The sequence below is a fragment of the Jatropha curcas genome, chromosome 5 (genome assembly GCF_041381405.1).
Source record: "Jatropha curcas cultivar XTBG-Jc1 chromosome 5, XTBG_Jcur_1.0, whole genome shotgun sequence".
NCBI classification, from domain to species: domain Eukaryota; kingdom Viridiplantae; phylum Streptophyta; class Magnoliopsida; order Malpighiales; family Euphorbiaceae; genus Jatropha; species Jatropha curcas.
This window is the reverse complement of record NC_143155.1, coordinates 20,766,579-20,788,953: the sequence shown is the minus strand read 5'-3', so window position 1 is coordinate 20,788,953 and position 22,375 is coordinate 20,766,579. Positions and strand designations below refer to the sequence as shown.

Below are 22,375 nucleotides of genomic sequence, written 5' to 3'. Positions count from 1 at the left end.
TCCCATACCAGGCCCTCGGTGCTTGCTTGAGGCCGTAGAGAGCTTTCTTTAATTTGTACACTTTCTTTTCTTCATCAACAATTTCATAGCCCTTAGGTTGCTGCACATACACTTCTTCTTCCAAAATACCATTTAAAAAGGCTGATTTTACATCAAACTGAAAAACTTTCCAGTTAAAATAAACAGCAAGAGCAAGAGTAGTTCGAATCATGTCAAACCTTGCTACTGGAGAGAACATTTCTTCAAAATCAATGCCTTCATGCTGCATGTATCCAAGTGCGACTAACCGAGCTTTGTATCTCTGAATAGACCCATTTGGCCTGTATTTCAGCTTGTACACCCATTTCAGCCCCACTACTTCTTTACCAAATGGCAAGTCAACCAACTCCCATGTTTTGTTTTTTTCTAATGCATTCATCTCCTCATCCATTGCATTTTGCCATTCTGCAATTTTTGTTGCTTCTTCAAACTTGCTTGGTTCTTGATAGACCACAAGATGACATTCATCAAGTTGTCCATAAATCTCTTGTAGAGATCTCCATTTCCGTGGAGGGGTACTTGTTGAAGACGATGATGTTGAACTAGAAGGACTGGAAATAGGAGTATTTGAGAAAGAAGAATCTGAAGCACCATTGTTGCCTTCATTTTGAATTTGTTCAGGGACAAAATCCTCATCATTTGGAAATACATTTACTCCTGGCTGCACCTCACTCCAAATCCATACACTTTTCTCATCAAAAACAACATCACGACTTATTAGCAATTTTTTTGAAAGAGGATCATAGAAGCGATACCCTTTAGTTTCCATACTGTACCCCACAAATATGCATTTCACATTATTTTCATCAAGTTTTCCTCTCTTTTGAGATGACACCAACACATAAGCAACACAACCAAAGATTTTAAAGTGTTTTACCTTTGGTTTCCACACATTCCAAGCCTCAAAAGGTGTTTGATTTGATAGGGCTGATGTAGAACATCGGTTCAAAATATAGGCAGCAGTATGAATGGCTTCTGCCCAAAAGCTTTTTGGAAGACTTTTGGCTTTCAACATACTCTTGGCCATCTCCACAAGACTTCTGTTTTTCCTCTTCGCCACACCATTCTGTTGGGGAGCATAACTGGCTGTAAGCTGCCTCTGAATTCCAAGATCTTCGCAGAATTTGTCAAATTCTGCAGAGACAAATTCACCTCCACGATCTATTCGCAAGATCTTTACTGCATTGCCGCTTTATTTTTCGATCAAGCTTTTAAATTTCTTGAATGTTGACAGCGTCTCTGATTTTTCTTTAAGAAAGAAAACCCAAGTCATTAGGCTATAATCATCAACAAAGACAATAAAGTACCTGCTGCCATTAAGAGACAAAGTGCGCATCGGACCGCAAACATCGGCATGTATAAGTTCAGCTGTTTCAGAAGCTCTCCTGCTTTTGCCCTTGGGAAAAGAGTCTCCATGATGTTTCCCAATCACACAACTTTCACACACGTCACCAACAGAATTTATGACAGGTAATCCATCCACCAAATTATTTTTAGATATTAAACTCAAGCTGTTAAAGTTTAAATGTCCATACCTGTGATGCCACAACCAATCATCATCTTCCAATGACACTGCTAATGCTTTTTGTTGGTCATCAAAATCAAGTGGAAATATATTATTTTCGCTCATTGGAACGCGAAATAACATATTCTTTTTTGTTTTATCTGAAAACACAGTGCAAGAGAAATCTTTAAAAAGGAGTGAATACCCTTTTCTCATAAATTGACCAACATTCAAAAGGCTTGAATCCAAATCAGGCACATATAGAACATCTCTAATCTCACAATCATTCAACTTCACAATCCCTTTACCATGAACTTGACGAACCGTTCCATCTGCTGTTTTAATGTTGGATTTGAAGGACTTATCCACACTAACAAAAGCCTCTAGATTAGCAGTCACGTGCTTACTGCTACCACTATCCATATACCACACATTAGAATCACATTCTCTGGTAGCAAAAGCAGCAAGAAATAAACTCTCACATTCATCATTATTTTCTTGCTCAACTAGATTAGCCTGATTTCCTTTTAGCCGACAATTCTTTGCTATGTGACCTTGTTTCCCGCAATTATAACATGTAAAATTACAGAAACGAGTTTCACCTTTATTACTTTCAGTGTTGAGATTCTAACTCTGGCCATCGGCTCATCCCCCTCTGTAACCTCTGCCTCCTCTTCTTCCTCGTGAAGAATGTCCACCACGACTGCTATGGCTATTGCCATTATTCTTTGCTTCTTTAGATAGCTGCAATTTAGTGTGAAAAACTTTTTCTGTGTCACCTTCTTCGTAACCACGATGCCTGTCTTCATGGGATTGTAAAGAACCCATCAACTCATCAATAGACAGGATACTTAAATCCTTCGATTCTTCGATTGCAGCAACGGCAGATTCGTATTTTCTGGGCAAACTCCTCAAAATCTTCTCCACAACCTTTTGATCTGACAACTCCTCCCCGTACTTTCGCATTTGGTTTACAACTTCCATAACTCTGTTGAAGTATTCATGCATGGACTCACCATCCTTCATGACAAAGCAATCAAACTTTCTACGAAGTGTCTGCAGCTTTACTGTAACTACCTTCTCTACACCTTGGTAGTTATTCCAGAGTATATCCCATGCTGCTTTCGCTTTTGTTGCAGCAGAAATTCTCGGGAAAATAGCATCATCTACAGCTTGTTGGATGAGGAAAAGAGCTTTATTATCTTTCTTCAGTAATTCTTTAAGAATTTCTGCAGATGCTCTTTCGTTGTAGCCATTCTCTAAGAAATCCCATAACTCTTGGGAGAGAAAAAGAGTTTTCATTTTGATACTCCAAATATCATAGTTGGCGATTCCTCGAAGAATTGGAACAGAAGGTTGTGAGAGATTAATCCCCACTGAATTACAAGCCATCTGGAAGGGAACCTGGGACCTGTTAGTAAAATAGATTAATTCCTCGGAGTATAACCCGGGCTCTGATACCAGATGTTAGAAAAACAGAGTAGAACAGAGTTGCTGAAAAAAAATAAAAAGAACTAAGAGGAATTTCAGCAAACCGCTGGTGTGCACAGAAAATGTGAGAGAAGAATCGGATACATTTCCATTCATCAAATTCTCTTTAAATACAATCACAGCATAACCAAATCCCAAATTACGTGGACACAAATTATCTCACGTCAACAAGAAAATAGGGAATCAAATAACAAATATTGACTTATTAAAACAGAAAACTAATATCACTAACTAAAAATAGATAAGGTGCAGAGATACTTTGCATTACTCTCTAACAAGGATATGAACGTGTATTTTGGACTAGTGGGAAACTGACTTCTGATGAACTATCATCGAATATTCCTTATATTCCTTGGAACGATAACTATAAGTTTGATATAGTTTCAATTTATGGAGAAGAGGAATCTGTTAGTTACCAGCTTTATTTTGATAAGTTCATTCCTGTCCAAAAACAGAGAAATGTTTCCAGGTGGGTTTTAAAGTATAACGGAGACATACTGGATGGACAAGGGAGGCCAAAGATTTTGTCTTCTGGATTTTGCCTCGACCCAAATTCACTTGATCTGTCATGCACGAAACAGGAACTCCCAACTTGCAGCAACGACGGTTCAAAATTCGCAATAAGAATTGGTAACTTCGATCAGAATAATATCACAAAGGATCTTAATAATGTGAGCCATACTTTCATGGACTGTAAAAATCTATGCTGGAACGACTGTAATTGTACAGCATTTCAGCAGACGGATGATACTGGATGTTTAATCTACCATGGACCTTTAGATTTCACAGATTTGGAAGGGGATGAACCAAGCTTTTATGTGATTATCCCTGGTCCCCTGTCTCCACCTTATGAGTATATTTAAGCAAAAATATAAAAGTACACTTCGTGCTCAGATGCAGACTAAATACACTTTAAATCATGAAAAATGGAATTCTCTCTTTTCCTTATAATTAAGCTGTGTTGTTTGCTTTTAATATTTTCTTCTGGCAAGAAGATACTATAATGTTTAAGTACCTCCCCAAATTTAATTATTTTGCCAGAGATTTTTGAATATTGATTAGCTGAATTTTTCAAATTTACTGCTTTATTGCTTGGTTGTTTGATGTATGTAGCTCGTAAGTCTTGGAAATGGATAGTGATTGCTTTAGTGATTATTGTGTTCGCGGCATTAGTCAGCATATTTTTGTATTTGAGATGGAAAAGCTAAAGCAAGAAGGTACGTTGCATATGCATATATAATATTGCTCCAACTGAATCCCAAGTTCTAATTTTTTTTTTATTTCTTGCAAAATCAATCCAACAGAGAAATTTCTGAAGGAGTTGCTGACATCAGATCTATTATTTAAGAAGGAATTTATGTTTTTGTTATGTCTAATTGTACAATGAAATCACATATTTATACATGAAAAAACTAGAAAGAGAAAACTAAAATCAATGCTAGAATTAAGCCTAGAATTAAGGCTAGAATCAAGGCTACAATCAAGCCAAGAGTCAAGCCAAGTATCAAGCCTAGAGTCAAGCCTAAGATTATGCTAACATGGGATTACATGGTATTAAATATTATGTATGCTAACACCCTCCCTCAAACTCAAGATGGTATAGTGGATGCCAGCTTGAGTTTGCTAAGTAAAGCTTAAAAACGAGCGGGAAGATGAGTTTTAGTGAAGATATCGGCCTTTTGATCAGCAGAGGAGATAGGGATCAGAAGTATAGTGCCTTGAGTAACATGATGACGAACAAAATGACAATCTATCTCAATGTGTTTTGTGCGTTCATGAAAAACGTCATTGTGAGCAATCTGTATAGCACTTCTATTATCACAATGTAACACAGTAGCAGAAGACTGTGTGACATTCATATCAGATAACAACCATCGTAACCAAAGTAGTTCAGATGTAGCATCAGCAATGGCACGATACTCAGATTCAGTGCTAGAACGAGCAACAACCGTTTGCTTTTTGCTACGCCAAGAGATAAGAGAATCGCCCAGAAAAAAACAATAACCAGTAGTAGAACGACGATCTGTGGGATCACCAGCCCAGTCAGCATCAGAATACCCAGACAATACCAAAGAGGAGTGTGCAGAGAAATGTAAACCATGAAAGAGAGTGCCTTTAATATATCGAAGAATTCGAAGTACTGCAGAAAAATGTGATGAACGAGGGGCAGACATGAATTGACTAACCAAATGAACAGCATATGAGAGATCAGGTCGAGTCACAGTGAGACAAACAAGACTACCAACAAGTTGTCGATATAACGTAGGATCATCGAGAGGAGTGCCATCGAGAGGAGTAAGCTTGCAATTGAATTCCAAAGGAGTTGATACAGTCTTACTGTCAGTAATGCCAGCTCGAGAAAGTACATCAGATGCATATTTTGCTTGAGAAAGATAGTAGCCGTCAGAGTTATGAGAAACCTCTAGACCTAGAAAATAGCTGAGAGAGCCAAGGTCCTTCATTTCGAAATGGCGACGGAGATATCGTTGTAATTTTGAGATACCAGAGGCATCATCACCTGTTATTATCATATCATCAACATAAAGCAGGAGAAGAACAATACCATGGTCAGTCCGACGAATGAACAATGCAGAATCATAAGGACTAGAGGCAAAACCAAGTTGAGCAAGAGTGGAACTAAATTTGGCGAACCAGGCCCTAGGAGCTTGTTTTAAACCATACAAGGGTCGTCGGAGCTTATAGACTTTAGAATGAGAATCATAACCAGGGGGAGGATGCATATAAACTTCTTCGGATAAATCACCATGAAGGAAAGCATTTTTGACATCCATCTGGAAGAGTTTCCAGTGACGAACCGCAGCTATAGCTAATAGAGTACAAACAGATGTTAATCGAGCCACTGGAGCAAAGGTTTCTTCGTAGTCTATACCATATTCTTGAGTATATCCTTTGGCTACTAAACGAGCTTTATAACGCTCAATAGACCCATCAAAACGAGTCTTAATTTTACAAATCCATTTGCAGCCAATAGGTGTCTTATCAGGAGGAAGATCAACTAAGTCCCAAGTATGAGTGTTTTCTAAAGCTTGGAGTTCCTCAGTCATAGCTTGCTGCCAATGAGGGTTAGTACTTGCCTCACGATAAGAGTGAGGCTCATGAAGAGTGGCAATAGTAGAATAACAATGAAAATCTTTAAGGTGATGTGGAATTTCTCTTACCCGGGTAGAACGACGAAGATTGGTGTCAAGGGCAGGCGTAGGTGCAGGTTCAGGATCAGCAGTTGAAGCAGATTCGATAGGAAGAGGTGGGGAGGGTCGAATGTTGAGTGTATTAGAGTCACTTATATCAGAACTTGGAAACAATTCAATTGAGGGATCAGTGAAAAACATAGAATCAGTATTAACAGATTTATGAAATTTAGAAAGGGTTGAAAACATGGTATTTTCCCAGAAGGTAACATGACGAGAGATACGCAATTTATTTGAAATAGGATCCCAACAACGATACCCTTTGTGTTCTATCCCATACCCAAGAAAACAACACAACCGTGCACGTGGTTCCAATTTTGTACGTTCATGGGGTGGTAAAAGGACAAAACAGGCACATCCAAAAGGTTTGAGGACGAAACAGTCAGGAGGTTTACCAAACAATTTTTCAAAGGGTGATAAATTTTGGAGAGCTGATGAAGGAACTCTATTTATACTGTAGACGGCAGTAAGAGCCGCTTCTCCCCAAAATTTTTCTGGACATGAGGCAGAAAGAAGAAGAGCACGGACAGAATCAAGAATCTGACGGTGTTTTCGTTCAGCGCGTCCATTTTGTTGGGAAGTATAAGGACATGAACGTTGAACGACAGTGCCTTGTTGACTAAGGAATTGAAGTAAGGTAGAATCCCGATATTCCATAGCATTATCTGTTCGAAGAATTTTAATAACAGAAGAAAATTGAGTTTTAATCATATTAGCAAATGAAATGTAAATTTGTGGTAATTCAGATCGATGTTTCATAAAAAATATCCATGTAAAACGAGAATAATCATCAACAAACAACACAAAATAACAAAAACCATTTACTGAAGAAATGGGGGCAGGCCCCCAAATGTCAGAATGAATTAAGTCAAAAGAACAGTGTGAAATAGACGCACTATTATTAAAAGATAGGGCACGTTGTTTTGCAAGTTGACAATGTAAACAGTTAAATGATTCAAACTTTGTAGATCCTAACAATCCATGAGAAATTAAAGGCTGAATTTTGCTAGCTGAAGCATGACCAAGACGAAGATGCCATTGGTGAATAGAAGAGTTGGTGGTTGTAGCAGCGGAAAGAACTTTTTGGGGAAGATGAAGAGATTCAAGCTCAAATAACCGACCCACCCTGCAACCCTTCCCTAGAATCTGTCTCGTTTGTGGATCCTGAACCTGACAACCAAAAGGAGAAAAATTGACATTTAGACCTGCTTCACATAACTGACCAACAGAGATAAGATTAAGGGCCAAGTTAGGAATATAGTAGGTTTCAGGAAGACTAAGATTGGAGGCAGATGCATGACCAGTGTGAGTAATATTCATTTGACTACCATTAGCAGTATGAATTGGTGGCAAGAAAGAGACAGGTGTGGTAGAAGACAAAAGGTTAATATCAGTCGTCATATGATTACAACATGTAGAATCAAAAAGCCAACAAGATTTACCCGGGGTCACAGACATGGCAGCAGGAGAATTGGAAGATATAACCTGTTTGAGTAGTGCCTCAATATCACCTATGGTGAGAGTAGGAGAACATTCAGTGGCAGCAGCAGTGACTGATTTATAACCAGGGTTCGAAAAATTCTTGGATTTAGAGACCCCACTCTTTTGTCGTGGAGGACGAGTTGGGCAATTTTCGAGAATATGACCAAGAGCATGACAATATCTGCATTCAATAGTAGGACAATTAGCAAAGACATGACCCATGTTATTGCAATTCTTACAGATGTGGCTGCCAGATTTTTGAAAGGATGGACGAGTAGTAGCAAGAGCTATTTCAGAATTCTGAGTTTTGTCAAGATTAAGGCGAGTTTCCTCAAAAATGATTTCTTGTATAGCCATATCCAATGTAGGAAGAGGATGTCGGTGTAGTAGAGAGGCTCTGACAGCTTCATATTCAGGTCGAAGAGCCATGAGAACTTGAATAAGATGAAGATGATCTTCACTGATTTTTGCTTGAGATATTTGATTCCAAATCGGTTGAACTTGAGCAAGAAAATCATTCACAGATTGGCCATATTCTTGTTTGAGATTATGAAGAGTAGTCCACAATTGAAAATAATGAGCAAGTCCAGTAGTTTGATAGCGATTGGCTAGGAAATCCCATATTTCTTTTGCAGTGTCATAACTAGCAAATTGAATGTGAATAGATGGAACAGAACTATTACGAAACCAAGTAATAATCTGATGATTTTTACTATCCCAATCTTCAAGGCGATCAGCAAATTTGGCTTCAGTTTCATCTTGCTGTTTGGTTGGCTTTATGATATCTCCAGTAACAATACGCCAAAGCTTACGACCAATCAAAAAACTTTTCATTCCTTGGACCCACAAATTATAGTTTGAGCCATTCAAAATGGTTACAATGGGTTTTGCAATCTCAGATGTCTCCATTTGGGAGTGGAGGCCAAACAAAAAAAAAAAAAATATATATATATATATATATATATTAGAGAAGGAGCTTGATAGGTGACGTGAGTTTCAGATTTGACTGAGAAATGTAGAAAGTGCAGAAAATGCAGAACCCGAGAGTGCAGGAAATGCAGAAGCAGAAAGTGCAGGAAATGCAGAAAATGCAGAGGCAGAATGCAGAAAATGCAGAAGTAGAGAGTGCAGGAAATGCAGAAGCAGAAAGTGCAGGAAATGCAGAAAATGCAGAGGCAGAATGCAGAAAATGCAGAAGCAGAAATTGCAGGAGCAGAAAGTGCAGAGAATGCAGAAAGTGCAGGAGCAGAAGGTGCAGAGAATGCAGAAAATGCAGAGGCAGAATGCAAAAAATGCAGAAGCAGAAATTGCAGGAGCAGAAAGTGCAGAGAATGCAGAAAGTGCAGGAGCAGAAGGTGCAGAGAATGCAGGAATCAGCCCTTCTTTGGCTCTGATACCATGTTATTTAAGAAGGAATTTATGTTTTTGTTATGTCTAATTGTACAATGAAATCACATATTTATACATGAAAAAACTAGAAAGAGAAAACTAAAATCAATGCTAGAATTAAGCCTAGAATTAAGGCTAGAATCAAGGCTACAATCAAGCCAAGAGTCAAGCCAAGTATCAAGCCTAGAGTCAAGCCTAAGATTATGCTAACATGGGATTACATGGTATTAAATATTATGTATTATGTATGCTAACAAGATCGACCAAATGATGCAAATGAGCTTGAAAATGGTGGAAACAACGGCCATAATTTGCAAAAGTATAGTGTTGCATCAATAAGAGAAGCAACGAATTTCTTCTCATTGCAAAATAAACTTGGAGAAGGTGGTTTCGGACCTGTTTACAAGGTAACATTATCTTTTGAAATTATATATTAAGAACAGTGTCAACTGTGATTGTCATCTTTCCGAGAGAGAATAAATTGTTGGAATTAATGTATAGGGAAATCTGGTAGATGGGCAGCAAATAGCAGTAAAGAGACTATCTAAAAGATCAGGGCAAGGGTTGATAGAGTTCAAAACTGAGCTTATACTCATTGCAACTACAACACATGAATCTTGGAAGACTATTAGGCATCTGCATCCAAGGGAAAGAAAGATTATTGATTTATTAGTACATGCCGAATAAAAGTCTGGACACCTTCATCTTTGGTATGGAAGCTTTCACTTGTTTCTTTTTTTTGGTATATCCCTTGATCTTTAGAACATAAAGGTTTTTTTACCCTCTCAACAAAATCCAATTCCTGGATATCTAACTTGTGTTCTCACCCTTATTTGGGATTGAATGAGGTTACTTACAACCCAACCAACACCTTGTTTGTCAAGCTTTCACTTTTTTCAGTAGAAGAAGCGAATATCTACACTTAATTGTTGTTTACTCTGATTTTTTTCAAACTTATTAATTATTAGCTTTGATATTTTCTTTATGAACTGTTGCAGTGGTTACATGTCTCCAGAGTATGCCATGGAAGGCATTTTCTCTGTCAAATCTGATGTTTATAGTGTTGGAGTTTTAATGCTCGAAATTATAAGTGGTAAAAGAAATCACAGCTCTTATAATTGTGATCGTCCACTCAATCTCGTGGGTTATGTAAGTTTAATCTTTGTTTCTTTATTAGTATTTTCATATTTAGATGCATCATTCTAATTGAAGAGAACTCTATCTCAGGCCTGGGAGCAGTGGAAAGGAGGCAGATCAGAAGAAATAGTTGATCCAATAATAAGTGATTCAGCACCAAAAGACCAAGTTTTAAGATGCATTAGTGTGGCTTTGCTATGTGTAGAACAGAATCCATTGGATAGGCTTACCATGCCAGATGTTTTATCTATGTTAGCTAGTGATGTTCAACTGGCAATGCCCAAGCAGCCTGCATTTTATATTGGAACATCCACTGCAACAACAGGTGGGACAAATACCAACGACTTGCGAGAACATTTCTCAGCAAATGGCTTGTCCTTGACCAACATGGTTGGCCGATAAATCTTGCTTAACTATTGTCATCTTTTTTTTTTTTTCCTCTCTCTTTATGCTCTTATATGCAGCTTAATTGCATATAGTTAATTCAATCGTTGAGGTTGAAAATGTCATTGCAACCAAAAAGAAAATGAAATACAAACAAGATAATTCCCAATTCGAAATTTCCCAGAAACATTTGATTAACCCAGATGAGATTTTTGATTGGCCACCCATATAGACAAGAAAGCATGACTTGATGGGGTGGCAATGATTCACAATAGAAAAATTGAAAAGAACTTTGACTTTGCATTTTGAGTCCGTCTGTCTGCTTTCCTTTTCCTTCCTTACGCACAATTAGAGTCCTCATCGGCAATATAGAGGGCTATATAAGATTGAAGGCCATCAAAACCGAATTTGCTTAAGCTATTATAGTAGAGGTGAGCCCAAATCAAGCCCACAACAATTTTGAACCAGCACTCCGGCCCATGTTTTGAGAGACGATGTATCTGTCTCGCTCACTTAAGCTTCCAGCTAAACCGACAAGAAATACGAAAATTACTTTCCTAACCTAGTAATTTATAGTACGGGGCACAACCATAAACCAAGTAAATAAATAAGCCTATATATCAGAATAGATGCACATCAAGACAGAGTCTAATGGTAATTGCATTTACAATCTGACTATAGATTAAATTTGAATCTTCTTCTCCTAGTACTTAAAGAACCAGTCACTCAATCTTTATAAGTTTAATTTTTTAAAGCTGACTAATTAATTTGGTTTTATGATTTTAAAATATGATTATAAATCTGAACATCTTAATATAAAGCACTAAACTTTTATATTTTAGCTTACCCTCATTATTGAATAATTAATAATAAAAATAAGATTTTAATAGCCTTTGAATATTACTTTTTTTTTTTGTCTTAAACCACAGGTATGCCAGCTCACTAAACTATAACTAAATCATGAATGTTTGCTCTATCCATGAATTCATGGATTAAAAAATTATATTCACATTTTGTGTATAGCACATTTATAGATTAAAAAATATTATATATTAGATATGTAATTAAAATAATAAAAAAATTATTTATTTATTTTTAATAATAATTTGACTATATTAGCAATGCAAAAAATTACAAGAATTAGAATTTCTTTTCGTTCTTAAATTATTGATCATATGAAAACCAAATATATAGTTGAAATAAAATTTTATTTTATTAGTTTAATTTTCATGCTATACTTTGAGATTTTTTAATAAGTAACAATAATTTATGATCTGATTCAACATTAATTGAATACACTAATGAAATTATTTTTATAATTTTTCTTTTAAATTTTTTTTTGAGAAGAAATCAAACTAGTATTATTTTTAATTTTTATCCATGTAACATATGATGATTAAAAGTTGTGGAAAAAAAAAATTTACTTGCAATTACATGCTCAATTGCAACTGAGGTTATTATTGCTATAAAAGGTTGAAATTGAGGTGAAATTGTAAAATCCTTCAAATCTTAGGGTACTTTTAATATATTAAACAAATAACTATTATTTCAAAAATTTGCAATACTCTCATTTGTCTTATATCTCTTCATTATTGGTTTAATACATAGATAGTATACACTAGATGCAAGTAAGATTTATTATAATAAATAATTCTCTTTAGTTATTATTCATTATAAAAAAAATGTAAATTTTTACCCTTCTATAATAAAATTAGACATTTTAGTAAATTGGCAATTTTATTTTAATTCTAGGGCCATTAATTTTTAGAATAATAAATGGAAAAATATTTGCGTATGGTATTTCCATTAAGTAATTTTATGAGATTGACGTAACTTATAAGTAGGTTTATATATATTAAAAGCTGGTGAGCATTTTTTTTTTTCAATTAATACTATACTAAGGTCTAGTCTCTATAATCTAAAAAGTATTCAATTGAACATGTAAAATCATTACCTAACATCAAATACAAAATTGTAGTCAAATCCATTGCATTTAATTTATGATAACGTGATTTCACCAAAAGTAATTACAAAGATAGAATTTCACCTAATTTTTTCCGTTCAAAATGGTAATACTAAACCGGGATTAAATTCAGTTATATTTATTAGATTAATATCGAGCAAATCTCGAGGGTTGGAATGAGACGGTAGGAATTTATTCTCCCTTAATCAGATGTTTCAAGTTCGAGTTATAGATATGAAGTCCTTTTAAATACTTAGAAGGAAGTGTTTTGCCCTCTTTACAGACTTGTTCAACAGAAATCTGAATTAGTCGTGCCGATAGACTTCGGATGCGGACGATTAAAATCAAAAAATAAATGTGGAGTGAACATAAGAGGGTGGGGAAGCAGGCAGAGAATCAATCACGTACGCCTTGTGCCGGTTTTGGTTTGTTTAAGGAAGAAAGGGCACAAAACAATATATAGCACGTTTATCAACAACTTGTAACGGACTCCATATATGGGTGTGCGGTTGTAGAATTTCCATTTTCCAACCTTTGTAAAAGTAAGTTGATGCATATTTTGATTGACGTGCAAAAGAATGTTAGCTGAATATTGTATTTGGCACGCTACCCACAATTCTCATCTCTTGCATTTGCATGTTACTTTCTAGCAACAGAATTAGGTTTCTCATGTGATTTTGGAACTTTTACTTATTTCCCATGTGCTAATACATGGATATCCGCGTTTTAAACATAGTTTGACATTCACATTATAATAATAATCTGGTTTTGGATTTGCTGATTTCAGTTTCAAATCCTATTTCCAGTTTAGCTAGTGTGTTTCTTTTCTTTAATTTCTCTTTTGTTGGAATTGGCCCCAAACCGTTAAGATACGAATTTAATGTGGTAGAAATCAAAATCAGGTTCTATCTTCCAGTTTCAGTGTAATTCAAAAATTGGAACTCTTATTGATTTCAATTTGTTGTTTTATCAATTCGATTTCAATCTAATTCCAGTTCAAACTCTTTTAAAGAGTTGTTAATTTTATCTTATTAATGAATAATTCCAGTTCAAAATAAGTTACGATTCATATATGAATAATTAAAGTCATTAATTATAAACTATAAATTAATATTATAACTATAAACAAAGTCGTTAAATGAATCATAAACCAATATTATTTTCATACATAAATTATAGTAAAAGAACTTCCATATCTACTGTAATTGCAACTTGCAACGCCGGGCTCCAAACAATGTGCTCGAAAGGCCGCAGGCTCAAGCAAGAACAAGTTCTAACAGCAATCCTTCTTACTTTTTTACTGTGCTTTAATCTATTGATATTTTACAAGCAGCTAGAGGGTTGAATGAAACCAGTAGCGGTTCCATCTGCATTGTTACAAGAAGCATCAGCTGGCCGATTGTTGTAGGTTAGCTTCACGTCTTGCAATTTAATCCCACTGCATGGATACTTTTTACTGCAGTCAAATTTTACTGCAACTTCTGTTGCCGATGTTCCGTGAATATCTTGATATGTCACGTCGCTAATTTTAACTCCAGATTGCTGCTTGATACAAAATTAATAAATTTTCAGCTATGAAATAAATATTGATATTATCACAATAATTTTATTAAAAAAAAAAAAAAAAGAAATCTTTTACTTAAACATACCTGACCAGGACAATTTATGTTATCAGGACAGTAATTTTGGTCAATGACAATAGGATTTTGGACATTGGTCATAATAGCATGTTGAAAAAGTACTTTTCTTACAAATCCATTGCTGGGTCTCCCCCAAGTCTTTATTCTCACCCCATTTTGAGTACCGGTAAATGTAACGGTTTTAACTGTCACATTTTGTACACCAGGCTCTTGGAGGTCTTTGCCCAAACTGCCGATACTGAATAAGAATAAATATTAATTAAGTGAATTTCAAAAACTTAATTAGCACATAATACTAAATTAAACTAATTAGTATACCTGATTCCATGGCCAGGGCCACATGCTACTTTTTCGATCCACAAGTCAGTGGTACCAGGTCCGACTGATACACAATCATCACCAGTTCTAATTCTGGAATTCAAGATTGTGACACTGTTTGAATATTGTACATGAATTCCGTCGGTATTAGGACTCTGGCCAGAGGCGGAGACCTTAACCCCCAGCAATTTCACATTCCGGCAGCCATTGATGGCAATGTGGAACAATTGGCTATTTAATGAAGTCAACCCATTAATTGCTATATTATTTGAATTTGAAAGGACAAGTGACTGCACATACACATAAACAGGAAAGAAAGAAGATTAATCATTAGTAATGTGCCTTAATTATTGATCAGTGCATGCATGTGGGATACAAATTTTATGCTATGGTTTGACGTACTTAATTAATTAATTATTAAAACCTATAATTAGGACTTAAGCTAACGGTTGACCTTTGAAATCCTTAATAATTAATTTTTAACGTTGAAACTTACTGTAGCACCGCTAGGACAGTTCTTTCCGGATGCCTTGCAAGCCCATAAACCGGTACCTTGACCGTCGAGTATTCCACCAGAAATAGTAACACCATCAACATGCCTAAAGATGAGCCATTGTCCAGAATTACCAATAACCGCATAATTTGATGGAGCCACAAGGGTTCCATCTATACGAATCAAGATTGCTCTGTTCTTGCACGGACCCCGAAACTCCACATTTCGTAGATAGAACCTTCCCGGCGGTATATAAACAGTGACCGTCTTGCTTGAACCACAGGCTTGTGTCCATGCAGTAACGAAGGCTTTGGTTGAGTCAGTTTTGCCGTCTGGTTTCGCTCCATAATTCACCACATTATATTGTAAAGCAGTAGCTAAAGATAAGGTAAAGAGGATCATTAGAAGTGAAAGAAGCAAAGAAGAGCTATGCGTTTTCTCCATTTCTTTTCTTGTTCTTGTTGTTGGTTGATAAACGTATATGTTTTCTGTGTTTATGTGTATGTGTGTGAAAGAGAAAGAGAGGAAGTAATGGTGGAGCTGAAAGGTTTTGAGGGTATTTATAGGATATTCACTTCAGTTATTGGATTTTGATTCCATAAAAGTAAAGCAAAGGTATATTTATTTATTGGTTTATTGGTTGTTAATGGAATTAATTGTTTTTTGCTCTTCCTGAAAATACCCGTTTCTTGTAAGTTTGATAGCTTGTATTTATGATTTTTATAGTCTGCGCTTCCATGTGAAGGATGCTTATAGTAACATTTGGATAAAGCTGTTTTCACATTGTTAGGTCCATTCCAAATCTATAACTACTTTTTGGTTTTGTACTTTTTGTACAAAACAAATATCATATTATGTTAATATATTCAGAACAAGTTAGCAATTCTCCCTTTTCGTTTGGATTGAATTTCGAGCTATATCACTAAGGAAAAAAGATCACATATGTACATACATTACTGATGTTTGGGAATCATCTTGCTAGGAGAATAAAAAGTTTTTACATTCTACACCCTCAAAGGGATTAACATCTTTCGATTTTTCTAAAGAGAAAAAAAAAAAAAAAAAAAAACAGATTACCTAAAACTACAATATTATAAAAGAGGAAAATCTATAGATTATGTTCTTGAATATATTTTATTATATATTGTGACTCAGTTAGCAATGCAAACTGAACATGTGAAAAGAGTTCTCAGGTTCGATCTCTACTAAACAACACACCTGCAAGGAGAGGCGAACAACCTTAACTGTTACTAAATCCCAAGCCAAATTAGGCGGTCTGTGATAACAAGATCCAGATACCGATTGTTTACACTAAAAAAAAAAAAATATAGCGAGTGCAAGCAAATTAAATTATATATAATATATAGTATAATGTATCTAATATGCATTCTATAAACAAGATAAATGCACGTAAATAGTTTTGCTTGAGATGGGATGGAAGTTTTATTGAGATTTGTTAATGAATGAAGAAAAGGAAAAAGCACAATGTTAACGTGACAAAGCAAACAATATCTTACCCAGCCATGAGCCATAATAATATTTGCCCTCATCATTTTCTTCTCTTGAGGTGTATTATCCGTATATTTATGCCATGTTCATGCATCTCTTTAATTGTTTTAAACGTAAGATAAACACCTTTTCACCAAATTTCTCTCGGCCTCAATTTTTTCTTTCTTTATTATTTTTTTCATTATTTTACTAACTTACATTAGAAGTCTTAAGTCCAAAGTTAATGAAAGATATATTTCCTAATGTTTCTCAAAACATTAAAATGAATTACCAAAAAAAAAAAAAAATGTCATGAGGAGGAGTAGCTTCAATCTCTAAAACGAAATTCGTCTCGTATCCAAAAATTGTGAGAATATCAAGAAAAAAAAAATTATCACATTCAAATAGACTTACGGTAGTTATTGAAATTAAAAACTCCATTTTATTTTATTAATCTACATTTGATATATTTAATAATATTTTAAAATTGAAAAGGCTTACTGTTCTCGATACGTGGATACACTATTTTAAATTAATGAAAAAATGGTTATAAAAAGAGTATTTTTAATTAGAAAATATCTATTTATACTCAGTATATGGGTCAAACTATATAGTAACACCAATTAAAAAATAATTCTTTAATTCAAACGAAAGTATTTCAAACTATTAACTAAGAAAAAAAATTTTTTTTTGAAAATTCTCTTTATTGATCGGCTAAATATATAAAAGGTATCATAGACTTAGTGTATGGAATCATCTACACATTAAATGTAGGTAACTCTTATCCTCAAAACCCCAGGAGCTGAATTAATTGTAAATTAATACTTCAATGAACGGCTGCTTACCGGCATATATCTCGACCATTACCGGAGACCATCTTGGATGCAGGACTGGATGCACACCGTACAAACGTTTGTCAGGTACAAAATACACCATGTCTGAAATAGCCGTACAATGAGTTAAAGCAAGCATGTCTGAAATCGCCCTCTCTCCAGAATTGCGACACCTCTTCAAATATAAAAATATATATATAAAAACAAACAGACAATGTTGGATTAATAACGAAATATAAAGTACATGGATTTCATACAATTCATGGAATATAGAACTTATGAAATGTGAAAACTGAAAACCAATCAGATTATATCATTTAGTTGAAAAACATAATTCATGAACTTGAATATTATGTTTTTGAAAAAAAATATTTAAATTTCATTATTAATAGAAAATGATGAATTAAATTTAGAGAATCTCATCTCTAGACGGGATTTCTCTCTTTTAAAATAATGAACTGAGAAAATGATAGAATTTAATTAATTTCATATACTTTGGCGTATTTTTCCCTTGTGAAATGGAAAAATGTACAAACTACTATTAAAGAAATATTGAAGAAAAAAAAAGGTAGATTAAAAAAATTATTGGGAACTGTAGCACAATAGTAGCACCAACGGTACGTATTGTGCTATACAATACTTGGTACATTTTGGTCAAAGGCAACCTTTTCAACATCATCACATGGAATTTTTCTCATATGGATAATTAACGAGTATTTCTAGCCGAAAATAATTCCTCACATGACTAACCAAACTCCTTTTTTTTTTTAAAAAAAAAAAATTTGTTTCCTTAATTATAATCCTTCTCTGAATTTCTGGTCATTGATAGTGACAATCATTGAATTTGCAATTGCACATGATCAGCCCACCATCCTAATATTAACTTTTCTATTTTTCTTCCAAGACTTATATTATTTTTCTAGTCAACAATTTGTTTTCTCCTTATAAGGTAATAAATTCTTATTAATTTTGCATGTAAAAAATGAAAAAATTGTACAATTTGTATTTAATGCTTTTCTTGCAGCCAAATTTTGGAATTCGGTCACTAATAATATTGGGCTTTTTGTCCTAAAAAATAGTTTAAAATAAAATAAAAAAATACTTCTAAATTTTTTACATTAATTTTAATTAGGGACAAGCGAGTCATCAAGTTCACTTTCAATATTTTTATAGACAATTGGATTCAACTTGTTTTCATGTTGAACCAAATCACGGTTTTGAGTTAGGGGTGAAAGCACTATAAAAAACCCGTTTAAATGTTCAGTTTTTAATTAATAATCCAAACAAAATTCTTATTGCATTAATGAAAAATTTTCAATTTTTTGAATAATTAATAATTGTTATAAATAATTTATTTATGCAAAATGTCCATAGTTTTGAATATTAATTATCATATTTGTGTTTTTATAACTTACAAATGTATATTTATGATCACGAACCTATAAATAGATGCATGTTATATAAAGAGATATACTTAAATACAAATGAAATTGGAGTTCTCTTTGAATTCTCTCCCAAATATTCTTTTTTTGTCTTCTCTCAATTTTCTTTCCATACTATTATAAAATTTCTCATATTAATCTTTTACGTACCGTAACGATTAAGTTTCTTATTTTTCGTTTTTTTATTTAAAAAGTAAATAAAACCTGTTTGTTTAAACTTTTTTTTTTCTTTGCTTTTGAGAAAACTGTTTTAAAAATAAAAAAAAATTTTATGAAACCACTAATAGTGGTTTACAAAATTGTGTTTTCTGTTTTTAATTCTACATTTCTTGTTTTTTTTTTTTCATTTTTATAAGATTTATCCTCATCAAATTGTTGTTGTTCTTATTATTACTATTATTTTCTCTATCTATATAAATCTAATGTCATTTATTTATCCAAAATATAAAATCATATATTTTTATCTTTATTCAAATTTTCAGCTTTTTTTTTTCTATCTCTTCTCTATTTAGTATTATTTTTTTACTTATTATTATTTTCTCTATTTATATAAATCTAATATCATTTCGTATTATTTATTTATGATAATATTTGGGTATATGTTTTTATTCAATATAATAATTAATAGTTACTGTAACATTGAAATTTTAAAATTAAATGGTAAAATATTTTTAATTATTCAATCTGAAACTTTGGATGTTTAGAAAACTCATTATTAACTAAAATCTTTAATGACTTCATAAGAGAGAGATTTGATAAATGGAAGAATTTTTCACATTGTGAACAAGAAAAAATAAAAATAAATTTTAGAAAAAAAAATAATTAAAAAAAAATAAGTAATCGAAAACTAAAAACTGTTTCATGTTTCTAATAAATAAAAAATTCAAAACAAATAACTATAACAAACGAGGCTTTAGTTTTATAACAATAGCGATATATAAATTTTTAGGTTTAAAATTTTCAATATTTTTTTTCCATTCATATTCACTTTATAAATTTGTATAGTATAAGAAAAATGATTTTTTTTGAAATTTTTATTAATGAATCTATCTATCTATAATTAATCTTGAAGCAAAAAATAAGTTAACGCGCTCTCTTCATTCAGTATTCATATTTCCTTTTTTTACAAATTAGACGGTACCTCGTGCTTAGTGCAAATGTATGGTATTTATATTTCATTTGAATCATAATATAGGTGTAATAAGAAAAATACAAATATTAATAATAACTATCATTTTTAAACAAAAATAAAAACAATAAAATGAACTATTTTAATAACTAATAATCTAACAATGTAGTTTTGGATATGTAAATTACTTTTTTTTTTTGAGAATATATATAGAATTTATTCAAATTTCATGACTCGAAAATCTAATTTTAAAAATTTCGAACAATAGTAATATAATGAAACATAATACACAATAAAAATATAAAATTATATTTTGAATTACAGAAAAGTAAAGTGAACTTGAAAATCGATGTGAGGTAAAAGACATGATAGATAAAGAAAAGAGAGAGAGGAGAAAAGCGAACGGAAGAAATACAAGAGTTTCATATATTCAAGCAAGACATAATCTATAGACATAAAAAAATGAAATGCGGAAAAATTAAAAGTGGAGAAATTATAAATTAAAATATTTATAGGGACTAATTTGTAAATAGATCATGAGAGAAGAGGAAGAGGTTTTAATTTTTAATTTTGTGAAGGCATATTTTTCTTTTTCTTGCTTGTTTTAGTGATATATATCTTAAAAAAGACACATTATTTTAATTTTTAATATAAAGAACACCAATAGCCATATAAAGACATATTCTATACTTAAAATTCATGAAAGCTAAATTCATAAAACGCCATAAATTAGAGGATAATGTTTGATGAGAGAAGATATAAATTTATGCGTTTTTTTTTTAACCTTTCAATTTTAAATCTCCTTAGTTTTATAAATTTTAATTGAATTTTATTATGCATATAAATCTCTTTATATTTATATGTTATAAATCCGAAACACAATAAATAAAATTTTCCCAATTGATGCACAAATCGTCATCAATTTAATTAAATAAGATAAAAAATAAAAAAGAATAAGGCATTCGCAACGTGTAATGCATAAATCATCATGAATTAATTTCTTTAAAAAAACATGAAAAATTTTACAAATTTTGAAATCTTTAATTATCTATATGTATTTATTTTAAAAAAATAATTTTTATAAATTATATCCAATCAAATAAATAAAATATAATTTTCTAATTAATTATAATTAAAGTTATTTTAGGATATTTCAATCTTCATAAATGACACTATCGAAAATCCCATCATTCTCTTTATTTTCACATTTATATATAATATTTATTATTATATTATAGACTATAGAATTATGGATAGATTTATAATGAGAAGACATCTAGCCAAGACTAGTAAATTCATAATGGGAAAATAATTTCCATTTATGACTTGATTCTAAAAGTTAAACCCTGATTAACAAAACGAGAAGTAAATCTATTTGATAACTCAGGTAATTCTAATAAAAATTATATATTTATATAGATAGATGTTCGGTAGATAAAATTAAAGGTGTTATAAAATTTTTTTGCGTAAATCTATGGATCACGACTCTTTCTTTCTAAAGCAATAATTCTTGTTCAGATGCCCAACATAATGTAACTAATAATAGTGTACTAAGACAAGCAAAGGAAAGCACTTTAAAAAATTGTAACTGTAGCAATTAATAAAAGGAAGAATTGGCAAACATGGAATGACAGGGCCAGCCCCTTTCTTCTCCGTTTTCTACTCCACCTGTCACGATCTCTTTCCAAGTTCCTGAAATTTACACCCCCCATTTATACCATAAAGGCAAAAACTTTTTGAAAAAAATCTTTTTGATAGGCAATTAATTTTTTTTCCTTCTTTTACCATTAATTTTTTAATTGAAAAAAAAAAAAAAAAAAAGAAAAGGATTCTGGATTGTCACCGCAGCTAACCCCTTAACGAATAAACATCATTCAGCTGCATCGGTGTGTGCATGTTTTCTGTTTGATGTATGACTCAAGTTAGCTGCTGTGCAAGTTTTATTGATTATTTAGCAACCAAATTAAGTACGCCCTAATGATAAATTCAAAATCGAATTCTCCTTCTCCAATACTAAAAAAAAAAAAAAAAAAAAAAGTCTAATGATATTTTGTTTTTATTTTACTGTTTTACCCTTTGTTCATGGTTAATGCAAATATAACTTACCTATTATGTGTAATATAGCATGTAAGAATAATGGTTAGAATTTGAATAATTAGAAATACCTTCATTTAAATAAATAATTTTTATTTAATTATTTTACTATATAGATAGGGATAACCAACGAGGTAGGTAAGTTGTTCCGAGTTGATGTAATCCAAAAAATTTCAATTATGATTTTTTTTTTTAATCTAAATGCCATGAAACATGAATATTTTAATTTTAAAACCACCCCTTACTGTAATTGTAAATTTGTAAATATGGAGCTTTAGCTCCCTTCTTACCAAAAAGGAAGAAAAGAAATCATCCCTCCACGTAACTGTTCAAATATGAT

The 22,375-nt window shown here is 32.6% G+C and overlaps 2 protein-coding genes and 1 non-coding gene across 3 annotated transcripts; 1 reads left to right on the top strand and 2 right to left on the bottom strand.

The window, feature by feature from the left end:
- Window positions 1-7,033: 7,033 nt before the first annotated feature.
- Window positions 7,034-9,132, bottom strand: LOC149496365 (uncharacterized). Its single transcript, XM_089721079.1, has 2 exons — window positions 7,686-9,132; window positions 7,034-7,413 (listed from the first exon to the last, which is right to left on the bottom strand). The coding sequence occupies exons 1-2, from the start codon at window positions 8,632-8,634 to the stop codon at window positions 7,352-7,354; spliced, it is 1,011 nt and encodes a 336-aa protein (XP_089577205.1). The 5' UTR covers window positions 8,635-9,132; the 3' UTR covers window positions 7,034-7,351.
- Window positions 9,133-9,332: 200 nt separating this feature from the next.
- On the top strand, window positions 9,333-10,837 carry LOC105638630 (uncharacterized). The gene is made up of 4 exons (XR_002284911.3): window positions 9,333-9,521; window positions 9,616-9,824; window positions 10,113-10,263; window positions 10,342-10,837. It is a non-coding gene; the product is annotated as an uncharacterized LOC105638630 (transcript).
- Window positions 10,838-13,737: 2,900 nt separating this feature from the next.
- LOC105638618 (polygalacturonase) lies at window positions 13,738-15,605 on the bottom strand. Its single transcript, XM_012222448.4, has 4 exons — window positions 15,053-15,605; window positions 14,557-14,846; window positions 14,248-14,476; window positions 13,738-14,140 (listed from the first exon to the last, which is right to left on the bottom strand). Exons 1-4 carry the CDS (start codon window positions 15,491-15,493, stop codon window positions 13,922-13,924), a joined length of 1,179 nt encoding a protein of 392 aa, XP_012077838.1. The 5' UTR covers window positions 15,494-15,605; the 3' UTR covers window positions 13,738-13,921.
- Between the last annotated feature and the right edge of the window lie 6,770 nt (window positions 15,606-22,375).

Coding starts and splice junctions, on each gene's coding strand:
- LOC149496365 (XM_089721079.1), bottom strand. CDS start 8,634: ATGGAGACATCTGAGATTGCAAAACCCATTGTAACCATTTTGAATGGC. Junction 7,414..7,685: donor TGCCATGTCTGTGACCCCGG/GTAAATCTTGTT, acceptor TTTGGTTGTCAG/GTTCAGGATCCACAAACGAG.
- LOC105638618 (XM_012222448.4), bottom strand. CDS start 15,493: ATGGAGAAAACGCATAGCTCTTCTTTGCTTCTTTCACTTCTAATGATC. Junction 14,847..15,052: donor ACTGTCCTAGCGGTGCTACA/GTAAGTTTCAAC, acceptor GTGTATGTGCAG/TCACTTGTCCTTTCAAATTC. Junction 14,477..14,556: donor GGCCCTGGCCATGGAATCAG/GTATACTAATTA, acceptor ATTCTTATTCAG/TATCGGCAGTTTGGGCAAAG.